The following is a 14,988-nucleotide window of genomic DNA, read 5'->3' as shown; positions in this document are numbered from 1 at the left end:
TATATCCATCGTTTTTATTGTTAATAAACATATCACATCCATCCCCCTCACTTTTGAAAAGCTTGCTACGCCCCTGCTGCTGCGTCTGCAAGGCTCACAACAGGATCCAACGATAAGGATTGCCTGATGCTTTGGAGCCAGTAAAAAGTTACATCGGCCCAGTAGATACAATAAGCCAGTTGCCCGACCGAGCCAGTGTTCGAAAAAGTGAGCAAGTGAGTGAGCAGCCCTTTTGTGCTCTTCTCTCAGAGACTTCCCTCTGCTCTGTGAGGCATGTGAGGCATGCTCATTAGATTTAATGGCGCTCAATCCTAAAACAACATACAAGTTAAAAAGCAAAAGAACATTCGTTGCGTCTTGTAGAAAAACAACTTGGGTTGAGAATGATAACTCATGCAAGAGTAACGTAGCTATTTTGGGGAATAGCTCCTTCTGTAGGTCAGTGTGAAGCTGCTCTGTTTCAAAGATTTTAGGCTAAAAAATCGTGCATGCAGGCTGAGATTCAACCATGGTGTTCGGTCCAGAGATGCAGTGACTTAAACTAAGTAAGAGTAGAGGAGCTATGAGTAACATTAAGGTCAGATGTGAGTAGGAAAAGTCAGCTATTTATTTTCTCCTTTGTTTTTATGGCATTTCACTTTGTTTAATGTCATTGCATTGTTGGTACACAGTGTGACTGTGCTCATTAGCATGCCCAAAGCTAGACTTTTGGGAAAGAGCAAAGCTGAACCACAAGGACCTCTGTGCATATCATTATTAGGGTTATGTGTATCATTTTCTTCTGGAAATGTATTCTGGTAGCTGACATATTATGGATGCCATCTGTAATTCTAAGATACACCTGGCAGGCATGGGTTTACCTTGGTGGCTGTTGCTAATTGCTGATTGGCTGACATTGGGTAAGGAGGAGAGGGGGGGCTCTCTCAGGGTGGGGGTGGGTGCTCGAATTCTGGACCGATCCTCACTGGGCTGGAAGTTCCCCACTGCATACACACCCTGCATACAAACACACACACACACGCACACACACACACACACACACACACACACACACACACACACACACACACACAGTGAGACACAGAAGAGCATGTAGCAGACATAGGCATAAAAAAAAAAGAGTTTGGCAAATCCAGTTTCAGGTGGCTGCCATGTCAGCTGCTCAATCCTACACTCAAGCCTTTACTAAAGTCCCAGTGAAACGGAAGTTACAGTGTCCTATATTCAGTGATGTGATGTGTAATGGCGGGGTTTAGTTACTTGAGGGATCAAATCTCTTAAATGATTGGATTGCTACAAAGCGATGGCTTTGTGAATAGGGCAATGCGATACGGAGCTATAGTAATACCATAAAGCCAACATGGCATCATGACTTTGCATAAACATACATGCCACGTTCCTAAAGCCAAATGGTGTGTTATCTGTACGGATTTTGAGCGTTCCACGTGTAAATCTACGCTGTATACAGCAGATGTAAACATACACACCACGTGGCCACGTGGCGTCTTATCGCGAGAACGTACCGTACTAATGCGAGAACGTACCGTACTAATGCGAGAACAACGCTGTAATAAAAGAAGAAAAAAAAAGGTTGGGTTAGAAAAAGAACACTGGGAAAGGCTTTAGTAACACAAAAAAGTGACAAAAACACTTAAAAATATGACAAAAACACGCCTAGGAAAACAATAAACGGTTGGGTTTAGGAAAGAAACATTGTGGAAGGCTTAAAAAAAAAAGAAAAGAAAAACGGCTGAAAATCGCCACACGCGGGACGCGACCCCGGCTATCCTGGGTTAAAATCCTGTGTTTTACCCATCCACCACCCCAACAAACATCCCTCTGCCGGACTTCCGTCCCTTTATACCACTCGCTACAGCGACAATTCACTCGTAATGTAGGTCAATGGACGGGCGAATTGCGTTAATAAACATGCTAAAAAGCGATTATGCGTCTTTATAACACGCCAAAATGGCATACGAATTGGCGTGTCATACATACGCCACTTTATGAGATCAGTCTGATAAAGCGGCAACGTCCGGTGCGGAACAATGTCGCCAAATTGGAAGTGCCAAAAACTGCAGTTCATCGAGTGGCCCTTTGAGGCTGGCTCCAGAAGTGAGTCAATTCCCACATGCGGGGATATCATCACAATACTTATGTCACAATATGACATTATTGCGATTTTTTTACCTTTTTTCCAACATCACATTTTTCCCAATTTCAAACTATGGCCCTTAAAAGGAAACTTTGTCAACATCTGTTTTATCTAAAAAGATAATGTATCTTTTTCTGTGTTTATTCATGTCACTTCAATTTTATTGCTGCAAAATGGGATTGTCAAGCAGACAAACTGACCAGCACATATATAAAAATAGATCAATACTTGGCGGCTGTGTATCGATAAAGTATTGCCACGGAAAATATTGCGATACTATCCTGTATTGATTTTTTCCCCCCACCCCTAATGTTTACAACCTGGTTCAAAAAACGGTTTAGGTCTCTATAGCTTAGTTCATTCTTCATGACAACTTTTTTATAACTCACCCTTTTAAATTATTATTCAGAACCAAGTTCTGCATAATTAAGAGAACAGGCACTTTGAGTGACAGGTGGCTGTCGTGACACAAGGCTAGCCCTGGGCCGCAACTCTGCTAAGTGTCCCCATAAGTTCAGCTAAGCTAAGTCGAATCGCTGCACTTGACCTCCCGGCTGTGTTTTTGCCGTTCGAATAATTTTCAAGCAAATATCCAATGCACAATATGGCTTGCTGTGCGTTTAATTGTACTAGCAGACCCTCCAAGAAGTCTACTCTCCAGTTCTTTCTGAGGGTGAAATATTATTTAATTCAACGTTATATGTTAGCATTATTAGCACGTTAAACTAGCTTATTAGCCTTAGAGCAAGACGCCCAGATAGGGGAGCTATTAACAATAAACCTGCATGCAACAAAGTCAAAACTTTAATTTAAAGTGGTAATACTTTCAAATGTCGTTGGAAAATAAATGTTAACCACGTTATTTGGGACCATGTTGCCCGTTGACCGTCATCAGCAGGAACCACTGAGCAGCGCAGCGAAGCTTTGCTTCTGGTTGAAGGATGTCATGGATGTAAAATAAGACTATAGCGATCTATACTGGCAATGTAACGTTAACGTTACGCTGATGTTAGACTGGGCAAACTGCGTGAAGTTACAGTAAGATTTATGTAACTTAAAAATAATGTCACATTTCAGCATGACTCCACAAATAACCTTAACCTAGATGTTGCAATATGTTATTGGTTGAGCTGGAGTTGGTTATTGAGGCTATACAGTATCGTAATTTGATGGCCCAAACACAAATATTTTTTATTCATATTATTACCAAAACAGGCATTTTAAGATTAGGCATATTTCTTCATTTTAGCTAAACTAAATAAATCTTTGAAGGAGGATAACCTACACACATTTAACTTGATATATCTGTTTGTAAATGAATAGTCTTGCAAGACTCGCTGCCACCGTGAGTTCTCTCCAACATAAATTCCCAGCTTCACCGTGCGCCTCTTGTCGCCCGGCTTTCCTGGCGCACATCACGCTGCTCAAATACTCAAGACACAGTTCAGCAAACAGTTCAATAGTAAATGAAATCCATCAGCCAGCGTGGCTGACTGTCTCTGGTGTCTATCGAGGTTCCAGCACACTGCCTCATCAAGGGAGAGTATAATTAGTCAACAAGCACCAGCTGTGTCAATCAACTCAGCTGGCACTGCTCAGGAGCCCCCACCCACACACCTCTCTCCCTGCTACTCAATGCAAAACATGCCCACATCCTCCGCTGAGGAGTAACTGCAAAGCTGCATTCATCATCATTCAACCAGGGGTTAGAGTGGGCCGCAAAGATCCAGAACTGATCCAGCACTTTTATCATTAATAAGTAAATTAATCCAATCATACATCAGTGTTTCATTGTGCGCTGTTAGTCAATGAACAAGGCAAATGTCTTTGCTTCGTTCACGTCTGTATAACTGCAGGACAGTCGAGTGCATGTGCCTAGTTCCCATTTTATAACAGTAGGAGTTTAAATAAGTGTCTGTTATTTAAACTGCTAAAGTCAGATGAACAGGTGAAGTGTCAGTAGGCACCTGTGTTGATGACATGATTTATGATATAAAATATTAAGTAAAACCAGTTTGACTAAAAGAAAAAAGTAAAATCAAAGTTATAGTTTTTATGCAGGACTGGATTAACTGAAATGTTCAATATAATCTGATATATCTGATAATATTTGACAGGAATAAGACTAAATAAAAAAATAGCTGACAACATTCAGGGAATTTTTTTTGGACTAAAAGTAATGAATAAAAGTTGATTAAAATGTAATGACTTTTCATCGACTAAAACTGGACTAAAACGTTTTGAGTTGTCACATTATCAGCACAATGTACCTACATTTACTTAACGTCTGTTCAAGGTGGAGCTTTTAACTCCAATATAATGCTGGATATTTTAATAATTAATATTGCACCATATTCCGATTGTGATATTTTGTGAGTGAAATCTGAATCTGCTACATAACCAGTGTCATTTCTGTTTCAGGTAAATTTAGTAGTACAGTGTTTTCCTCTGAAGTAAAAAAAGTAGTACACCGTTGGGCTGCATTGGGGGCCCTCTGTAAGTTATTTAGGGGTACAATGGTTCTGAACAAAGCTACAAGCAGAAATACAGGAGGCCAAGTGTTTTGAACAGGAACTGCACTGCATTAAACAGTCCATCAATCCATCTTCCTCCTCTTATCTGGGGTCAGGTCGCCGGGGCAGCAGCTGTAGCAGGGGACCCTGAACCTCCCTCTCCCGCACACTTGTTTATCCTGTTCTTTCGGTAGATCGAGAGCTTTGCCTTCCTTGCCTGTCTCTCTTTTCCAGTGGTGCGGTAAAGCGAATTCAATACCGCTCCCGCTGCTCCAATTCTCCAGCCAATCTCCTGCTCCATTGTCCCCTCACTGGCAACAAGACCTTGAGGTACTACTTCTCCTTCACTTTGGTCAAGGACTCATTCCCTACACTGAGTAGGCACTAACATCGGTTTCCTGCTAAGAACCATGGCCTCAGATTAAATGACCCAACAGTAAATCTCCCTCAGCCAGCTACAAAATTAAAATATTGCTTACATGTTAATGCATCTGTAATGATACTGTTACGACCTCGTCCTTTGAGTAGCCGTTTGTTGATATAATATCAGTTTATTGTCTTTTGAGTTGTAAGCTGGTAGGCATGTGTGTCTGACGACGGAGATCCTTTGAGAAGTTTGAGGAAGCAGAGGTGGAGGGCCTCAAACGGAACCACCGCTACACCACAGACAGAAAAAAAGAAACTCTGACGTTCCGACGGAAAACACTTTAGGCCCAAACGCACTGAAATTGACACGCCTCATTTGACGCGTCTTAATTGATGCTTCTATGGCGCACTGCAGGCATCACATTTGTGGCAACACCACAGAACCAGCAGTATTTTAGAAAAGGTCGCTATTTAGGCAAATTTTTTGTATGTTACAGATACCCCTATCAGTGGGGGCATTAGACTTTGTCCCTTGACGGACAGGGCTGTAAAACCTCCGTCAGCCCTGCAGTCACTTTTCATCACGAAACAAATGATTGATTTATTTTCCGTTTTGCAACGACAGGGCAGGTCACTAAAAACATTGTAAATATGTAGTTATAGTGCAGTATAATACAGCCTAATAACATAACTAAGAATAACTAGTCATATCTGTACAGTCTGTCAAAATCGAACTAGCTTCCCACAATAGCACAACATCAATGCTAATCTCAACAGAAAACATCCAGTCTACTCATCCCTTCCACAGAGCCAACCCAACACTAGTAAATTACACCAAAAACAAAGGCAAGAAAAAAACGTAGTGGTGACCACAATTTTATCTAAAGAGCTGACTTCGGAAAAACTGCTTATTGTTGAGCACCTCCCTTACGCAACAAAAATATATTTATCAATATATGATGTGACAATATATTTCATGTGTCTTCATATATTGTGACATTTACATAGTAATATATTATGATGTATTATATAATAATATATTATATATGTAAGTTATATATTGCAATACATTGCAATATATGGGAAAATACTGCAATTATTGCCGTTTTCATATATTGAATAAATACATATTGTTATATTATGTAATATATTGTTATGTATATTGAAATATGTCCCACATTATATGAGATTATATATTGGAAGAGGCATTGTATATATGTAAATATATATGTAAAATTATATGAGATAATATACTTCAATGTACAAGATAATATAATCAGATTTATATGGGAATATATATGTCTTAAATATATTGATTTATATTCTTTAATATATTGTTATATATATTGAAATATGTCCCACATTATATGACATTATATATTGGAAGAGGCATTGTATATATGTAAATATATATGTAAAATTATATGAGATAATATACTTCAATGTACAAGATTATATAATCAGATTTATATGGGAACATATATGTCTTAGATATATTTGATATGAAATAATATATATAATTATAATTTTATATATTGTATACATGTTAAATATGAAATAATGTACAATGTCTGTTATATATATCAAAATATAATAGATTGAATAAGACATCAATACAGTTCACATTAATTGAATGAGGTTTATTTCAAAAGCAGCAGCTGAAGGGACATTGACTTGAGAACAAACAGAATGAAAGGCATGTCACCATGGTTCCATCTGAAGCTTACATAACGTGCTCGGCAAATGGCAAACTGGTTTGCTGGTAGGGATGTGCAGATACACACAAGAGTTAATTTTGTTATGGTTTAGGGAAGTTGAGGACCCAAAGGCAGAGAGCAGGCAGGTGGGAGAAAGTTGATGTGAAGATTTATTAACAAACACAAAAATCCAGGGTACAAACCAGCAAGAATCCAAAATAGCGAAAACGCAAGAAACAAGACAAGGACTAAAAACTGAGGTAATCCAAAAATGCAAAAAGGGAAAACAGAGCTGGATAACAGAACCAGAACACAGAGACCGCAGAGAGAACTAACACAAAACTCAGAGACAGGAGACGAAAAAACCAGGAACACTAAGCCTAACACACAGGACTACAAATAGGCGACAAGACACACAATGATCTGACACAGGACAAGGGGAACACCAAGACTAAATACACAGGCTAACGAGGAAACACAAGACAGGTGGCACGAGGCTGGGAAACAGGTGAAACAAATTAGGGCAATCACAAGGGCGGGAAAACACAGGAAGTAAAACAAAACAAGACTGACAGAAAACAAGACCGTCAAAATAAAACAGGAAACAGAGCAAAAATACTAAACAGAAAAAACATTTTTACCAAAATAAGACAAAACACACCAAACCCATAAAGAATTTTCATTGTATAATGTTGGCTGACAATGTTGACTGTGACAGTTAAGTATTCTTAACCCAATTCTTAGCTGACATTCTTCAATTTATGACTTTTTAAATAAGTGTTTAATGTTTCACTGCTAATTAAAAATGTATACAGCAAACGTTACTAGGCCAATAATGCAAAAATCTCAACAGGATAATTGCTATCATGATTAATGCTGCATGACTAACCAAGTAAAAAAAACAAATAAGCACTTGCCTGCCAACTGCAAAATGTGTGCTGGTTCAACCAGCCACCCATTAGTAGGCCTCTTATACCACCGATACTGTGGCACTCGATAAGATACTCCTTTTTAGATTTTTCACGATCAAAGTCTACGATCCAATTTACAGGGACTATACTGAGAGCATCTTTATCCTTCCCCTTTGACCAGCTCACTAGCGCAAACTTCATTATTTTTTCTTATTGTCTCCTCTCACTGCTGAGCAGAGCTATATAGTAACGCAGTAGAACTACTTCACTACTCTACTTAAGTACTAAAAGGCTGTAGGCCTATCTGTACTCTACTGGAGTATTATTTTTTTCTCCTACTTCCACTTTTACTTGAGTACATATTTTCGATGAGTTTAATATTTTTACCTCGTTACATTTTTTATGTGCTGCATTGTTACTCGTTACTGTTGTGAATTCCTCACGCTACGGAGACTGTGTAGGTTACAGTGTGTGTGTAGTTATGTTAGTTACGTACGATAATCGCGTAAGTTACGTAAGAAATCCCCGAGATCGCGTTGTGTTTCTTTTCATTACGGCGATTGCCTGTACAGAAGTCAGAGACGATTTAAGTTTGTACTCTTTCTATTTAGCTGTTGTTGCAGCAGAGTAATCTATTCCTGAGTAGTTTGAGTCTGCAGTCAGTCCTGAATGTTAACTGTTTGACCCTGTGATGTGAAGCTGCTAGTTTATCTGTATTTTGCTAGCTTGCTAACTTTCCACTACATCACACATTTTATTTCAGTATGTGTTAATAAGTGATTAATAACCCACTGTTGTAGCCGATAATAGTAGTTATAACAGCTGTGACATTAATGTACCTTTTGGGGTTTATTTCAGAAACTTCCTTCATATCCAGCCATGTACAGCTTGTGACTGCCTGTAATTCTCCGTCTTAATACCAAGTAAAAAGTTGAACTCCAACAATATGATATTCAAAATTTGACTGCTTTTTAACTACATAACACAATACTTGTACTTTTACTTTTAGTACTTGAGTAGTATATTTTAAAATAAACTACTTGCAATACTTAAGTACAAAAAATGTTGAATACTTTAGTACTTCCACTTAAGTGTTGTGCTTAAAGAGCACTTCTACTTCTACTCAAGTCACTTTTTTGATAGAGCACTTGTACTTTTACTCAAGTCTGGGTCTTTAGTACTTTATACACCTCTGCCGCTGAGGCACGCACAGACAGTGGCTTGTGTCATAGACAGGCTTGTGTATGCCTCCGGCACGAACCGTTATGTGTATGCGCAAGATGTTCGCGCGTTGCAAAGGTTGACACAAAGAAAAAAAAATTATTTTGCTGTTAATGATTTAATTTATAATACTCTGTCATCTTCATTTTACAATATACTGTATGAATCAATACACAGCAATATATGGTCCATCCATATGGCTATATAATGTAAATGTCATGCAAAAATGTGATTTGGACTATTGTTGATCAAGCTCAATGCCCTATGCATGAGCTTAATTGCTTAACACATACTTTTTTTTTCAATACACATACATGCAATAATGTAATACAGTTTTGTTTGCACATCAATGCATTTTAAAATATATTAATCAATATATAGAAATAGTTTTCCATCCATATATTGCTATATATTTTCAAATATATGAGGAAGTGTCTCATATATTGAAATATATTTTCTAATGTATTGCCATATAAATTCTAGTATATTGCAATATATGTTTGTTTCGTAAGGGCTCTTTTACTCTCTCTCACTGTCTCTCCCCTTCACAGAGAAACAGATGATCAACAATCTACTAGCCTAAAGTGTAACAGAGCTGTGTTTGTAAAATTACAATCAATGTTACAAACAAAAAATAGGTTGAGTATAACTTACATATACGTATAGGCCTATACAGCTCACTCTCAGCGTGAAATCTAGTTCTCAAAGTTAAATTGCACAACTTAATGTATGGCAACTATTTTATTCTATGTCATAATTTCTAATGACACCTGACAATGTAACGCCATTGCCAATGTTGTTCAGCTCTACATCTCAACCAAATCCATCACCACGGCAACTCACTCCACTTTGACCATTGGCCTCAGTGAAATTAAATCATGGATGCAAACCAACTTTCTCAAACTGTGACAAATCAGACACAATCACCATCAACTCCACTCTGTCTCCCTCCTCACACATCCACAACATGAGTTATTTTTCAAAGCAACCTCTTCTTCGAAAAGCATGTCATCAAAATCACCACAACTGCCTTCTTCCACCTTAAAATCTGTATCAGTATCAGTATTATCTTATGGTTTATATGTTTGCATATTTGCACACTTTACATTTTAGAGAAAGAAGTATAGCCTACTTTATTTATCATTTTTGTATTACATTATCTGCAGAAATTATTATATTTAGTGGTGACAAAACCCATATTAAATATGTAGACCTACAGTTAGGTGATTTTGGCGTTGCAGAGATGCCTGCTCGCTGTCCGATTGTCTGATATGAATGACCACATTGCAATGATACATGTGCTTAGTGTTCTGTCTTACACAGCAAACTAATACTTCACCGGTAAGACCAACATACTGTAATAACGTTCAAATTAAAAAAAACATAATAACATCTTGTGAATAGGCCTGAGTGATTTAATCAGGGGAAGGTTCTAAAAATATTAAAAACAACAAAGCTATACTTCACCGATTCTCTGCAGTGAACTGACGGAAAAAGACAAAAGATAAAGGCTACTTTTAAAATATTATGTGAAATATTACGTGAAAGTACCCTCAACTAGAGAATGACTCCCACATATGATGCATTGACAAGCCTAGACTGCGTATCTGGTCATAAAAATGAACAGTCTATTAATACAACATCGTCACATGATTTAAAAAGCAACATATCATACGGGGACAGAGCAGAGGTGCTGGACTCTAGCTAAATCAGAAAATAATATTTATTTAGGTGGGTCGGTGGACGCAGATTCGGAAGGCTTTGGCGCCGATTGGGGTATCTATAATAATCAGGGTTTTTAATAAGGGGAAAAAGTAATAGATAGACCTCAATTTTGAGGCTATGCGACTGGTAACGTAGCTACGTATCGCCGGGTCTCTGCCGCCTTCAGCGCCTTCCGAAGCGCCTGCGGAGTCGGAGACCGTAGGGGGGGGGGGCATTTAAACAGGTGTCTGTTACTCCAGCCGTCTGTGGTTCTCTGTCTTGTTGTGCTGCTGATGCTCAGGGTGCCGATGTTGTTCTAATTGTTCATCTGAAATAGCAAGGCTGGATGTTGTGCTAAACTCCTTATCGCTAGCATCACCGCAGGCGCCGCCAGGCTCTTTATTAGTGTTGAGACGACTTTTGAAAAAAGTGGAGACGGTTGGAATATTACTCCTAATTAAATCCTCTAGTGCTATCCTTCTCCCTTTTAGCTTTCCGTTTTGTGGCTCCACTGCTCCACCGTTGTTTATCCATGGTTTTTGTTTTGTCGATGTCCTCATACTCTCTTTCTCTCACACTATTCTCTACCGCCTGTCTAGCCAACTTAGCGCGGTGAAGTTGGCTGGACGTTTGATATTCACTTGATATTCGATTTTAACTTCCTGTTCTGTTGTTAGGTTCTGTCTAAGGGGCCGTCTACAAATTACCGTTTTGGTAGATTGGCAAAGAATTTTCTCATATAGATATTCACCAAAAATCAATGAAAGGGACTTTTCTCATTCTGATTGCTGTAGTAGCTGCCAATAGTAAGCCTTTACTTACTACAGGTCATATTTGTCTCATATGTCACATGATGGTGAAACAGTATGCAATTAAAAGTTTAAAATATTCACCAAAAATCAATGAAAGGGACTTTTCTCATTCTGATTGCTGTAGTAGCTGCCAATAGTAAGCCTTTACTTACTACAGGTCATATTTGTCTCATATGTCACATGATGGTGAAACAGTATGTAATTAAAAGATTAAAATATTCACCAAAAATGAATGAAAGGGACTTTTCTCATTCTGATTGCTGTAGTAGCTGCCAATAGTAAGCCTTTACTTACTACAGGTCATATTTGTCTCATATGTCACATGATGGTGAAACAGTATGCAATTAAAAGTTTAAAATATTCACCAAAAATCAACCAAAAGACATTTTCTCATTCTGATTGCTGTAGTAGTTGCCAATAGTAAGCCTTTACTTACTACAGGTCATATTTGTCTCATATGTCACATGATGGTGAAACAGTATGCAATTAAAAGTTTAAAATATTCACCAAAAATCAACCAAAAGACATTTTCTCATTCTGATTGCTGTAGTAGTTGCCAATAGTAAGCCTTTACTTACTACAGGTCATATATGTCTCATATGTCACATGATGGTGAAACAGTATGCAATTAAAAGTTTAAAATATTCACCAAAAATCAATGAAAGGGACTTTTCTCATTCTGATTGCTGTAGTAGCTGCCAATAGTAAGCCTTTACTTACTACAGGTCATATTTGTCTCATATGTCACATGATGGTGAAACAGTATGCAATTAAAAGTTAAAAATATTCACCAAAAATCAATGAAAGGGACTTTTCTCATTCTGATTGCTGTAGTAGCTGCCAATAGTAAGCCTTTACTTACTACAGGTCATATTTGTCTCATATGTCACATGATTTCAACTACTGCCACGATGGTAATTGTACACAAACTGCATATAAAAGGAACATTAAACACACCAAGAAAAAGTAAATAAAGCTAGAATTTTTTTAGATAGTTTCCATTATTCACATAATTTATACAGATCTGAAATCATTTTCTATGTGACAATTAACATTGTGGATGTGGTCATTAAGAATGAATGTGTGATACCGATATTTCAGTTAGTTGTGCCACCTTTTTTGTTTCAGTTAGCATAAAAGTTTACATAACATTTTTACATGACACATATGGAATATGTGTATATATATATATTATTTTTTTCTGGTGTTGCAGACATAAGCTTCCTGAAGATTGCATGGTTTAATATGTTACTTTTTCAAACAGCATCTTCATGCCCTCTCAAGCCACATTTTTGTGGTTGATCCTCCGCAAGTGCCAAATGAAGTTGAGGACTCCAGAAAGGCTGGCCACAGATTTGGGTAATATCAAAGAGATTAATGGAAATAGATACGTAACACACATATTTGCTACATACAGTAGACGTGAAGGTTAACCAAAATAGATTTTCCTTTAATCCTGTAGACAGTACTTCAAGATGCACCAGAAAAGACTGGGTTAACATCAAGTGGAAGCCTGGCAAGATAACCCACACATACATGCTTTTTTTTTTTTACACTTTAAGTAATTGTGTTAGTACAACCACCTTTCCTGTAGTATTTACTAAAATATTTCTATATGTAGTTTGAAGACATTTCTTGAGATAAATACCCACAAAAAGTATGTCTTTTTGAAAAGTAATAGTTATAGTTCAACCATTTTGAGCACTTACAGTGAACAAAGTATGCAAACAATTATTTTGAATGATTAAAGTATTACATGTTTTAAGCAATAAAAAATGTGCCAAAAATAGGATTATAGTTATTTTTTTAAAGTGACTGCTGTAGTACAACCAACAGGGGGCTTTCTATGTGCGTAGTACTGTTGGAGACATGAATCTTTGTTTATATGACACATATTAAATGGTTTTGGCAAAAACAATTCACCAAAATTAGGATTATGTTTTTTTTCAGGAGGCAAGTGCTGTAGTACAACCAGGAAGGGGCCTTCTATGTGCTACTACAGAAATCAGAATGCGAAAATTCCCTTTCATTGATTTTTGGTGAATATTTTAATCTTTTAATTGCATACTGTTTTTTGGTGAATATCTGTCTGAGAAAATTCTTTGCCAATCTACCAAAACGGTAATTTGTAGACGGCCCCTTAGACAGAACCTAACAACAGAACAGGAAGTTAAAATCAAATATCAAGTGAATATCAAACGTCTAGCCAACTTCACCGCGCTCTGTCTTGCTGCTATCAACAGTTTCCGCAGTAACCTGACTCGTAGTCATCAGACACAGCCAACCCAGCCAAAAAAACTGATCATGATACTTTTTCGTGTGCAACTAAATTATTGTTAACACACATACACACAAACACACACTAATTAATTAATTTTATTTTAATTGAATAAAAAAAAAAGAAAAGAAAATCCAGCCTTGGGGAAGACCTACATTCACTCAGGAAAGTTAGTCTTATCCTCAGGTTAAACACGACATGTAGGGACAAGGAGACAGGCAGATTAGTGTTACCGGCTGAGTTAACCTTTAGCAGCGGTAATTCGTTGTTTATCAAGCCTCAAATCTTGCAATTTCCACTGGTGAAATGTTTTTAGTTTGAACTGTGTTAAGGACTGATTCTGCATCATCTGATGTAGAGTTAGTGTTCCGGAGCACAGCCTCACAGATCTGCAGCCAACGTTTCCTCCTGCAGGATGAGGCCCAACAACAAGTGTGTAGGCGGCTGAACAGGGTGGTGTGCGTGTGTGGGTGAGTGTGTGTGTGTGTGTGTGCGTGCGTGTACCGGCTTCAGTTCTGCTCATGTGTGTTGCGGGTATGCTGGACATGTTTATCCGAGTGTGTGTGGGCTGAGGGTGATGGTGTGTGGGAGGTATGAAATATCCACCAGATTCCACACACACACACATATATATATGTATGTATGTATATGTGTGTGTGTATATATATATACATATATATATATATATATATATATATATATATATATATATATATATATATGTATGTATATGTATATATGTGTGTATATATATATATATGTGTGTGTGTGTATATATATACATACATATATATATATATATATATATGTATGTATATGTATATATGTGTGTATATATATATATATGTGTGTGTGTGTATATATATATATGTATATATATATATATATATGTGTATATATATATGTGTGTGTATATATATATGTATATATATATATATATATATATATATATATGTGTGTGTGTGGAATCTGGTGGATATTTCATACCTCAACAGAGGAAATGCTTTGGCCTCATCCGTTGTTTTGTCATGTATCACCCTTTAGGCGACTGCTTGGGTTATATATTGTTGTTATATAATGTCATGTCTGACTTTTAAAACTCATTTGCAACTTACACCCCTGTTTTGGAATAAAATATCACAACCCACCGGGATTTCAAGACTTTCCAAAGGCAAAATCAACTGCTGAAATTACAGCTGGCATGGGCTTGAACAACCTTGTTCAACTTTTGTGGAGTACTGCTAGCCTGAATGCCACCACAGAATAATTACCCAAGGAATAATTAGGTGAAAGTTACTGCAGCATGCCACAGGGTTGCAAAGCAGCTATAT

At 37.4% G+C, this 14,988-nt stretch overlaps 1 protein-coding gene across 1 annotated transcript in view; it reads right to left on the bottom strand.

The window, feature by feature from the left end:
• Positions 1–14,988, bottom strand: part of LOC120568730 (2-lysophosphatidate phosphatase PLPPR4-like) — a 117,089-nt gene that overhangs the window by 24,204 nt on the left and 77,897 nt on the right. Inside the window, exon 7 of the mRNA XM_039816413.1 lies at positions 861–996. Within this exon, the coding sequence (XP_039672347.1) occupies positions 861–996 (136 nt within the window). The remainder of the gene's footprint in view (positions 1–860; positions 997–14,988) is intronic.

Source organism: Perca fluviatilis, chromosome 11 (genome assembly GCF_010015445.1).
Source record: "Perca fluviatilis chromosome 11, GENO_Pfluv_1.0, whole genome shotgun sequence".
Taxonomy (NCBI): Eukaryota; Metazoa; Chordata; class Actinopteri; order Perciformes; family Percidae; genus Perca; species Perca fluviatilis.
Note: the sequence above shows the minus strand (reverse complement) of the source record. Positions and strands in the feature narration are given on the sequence as shown.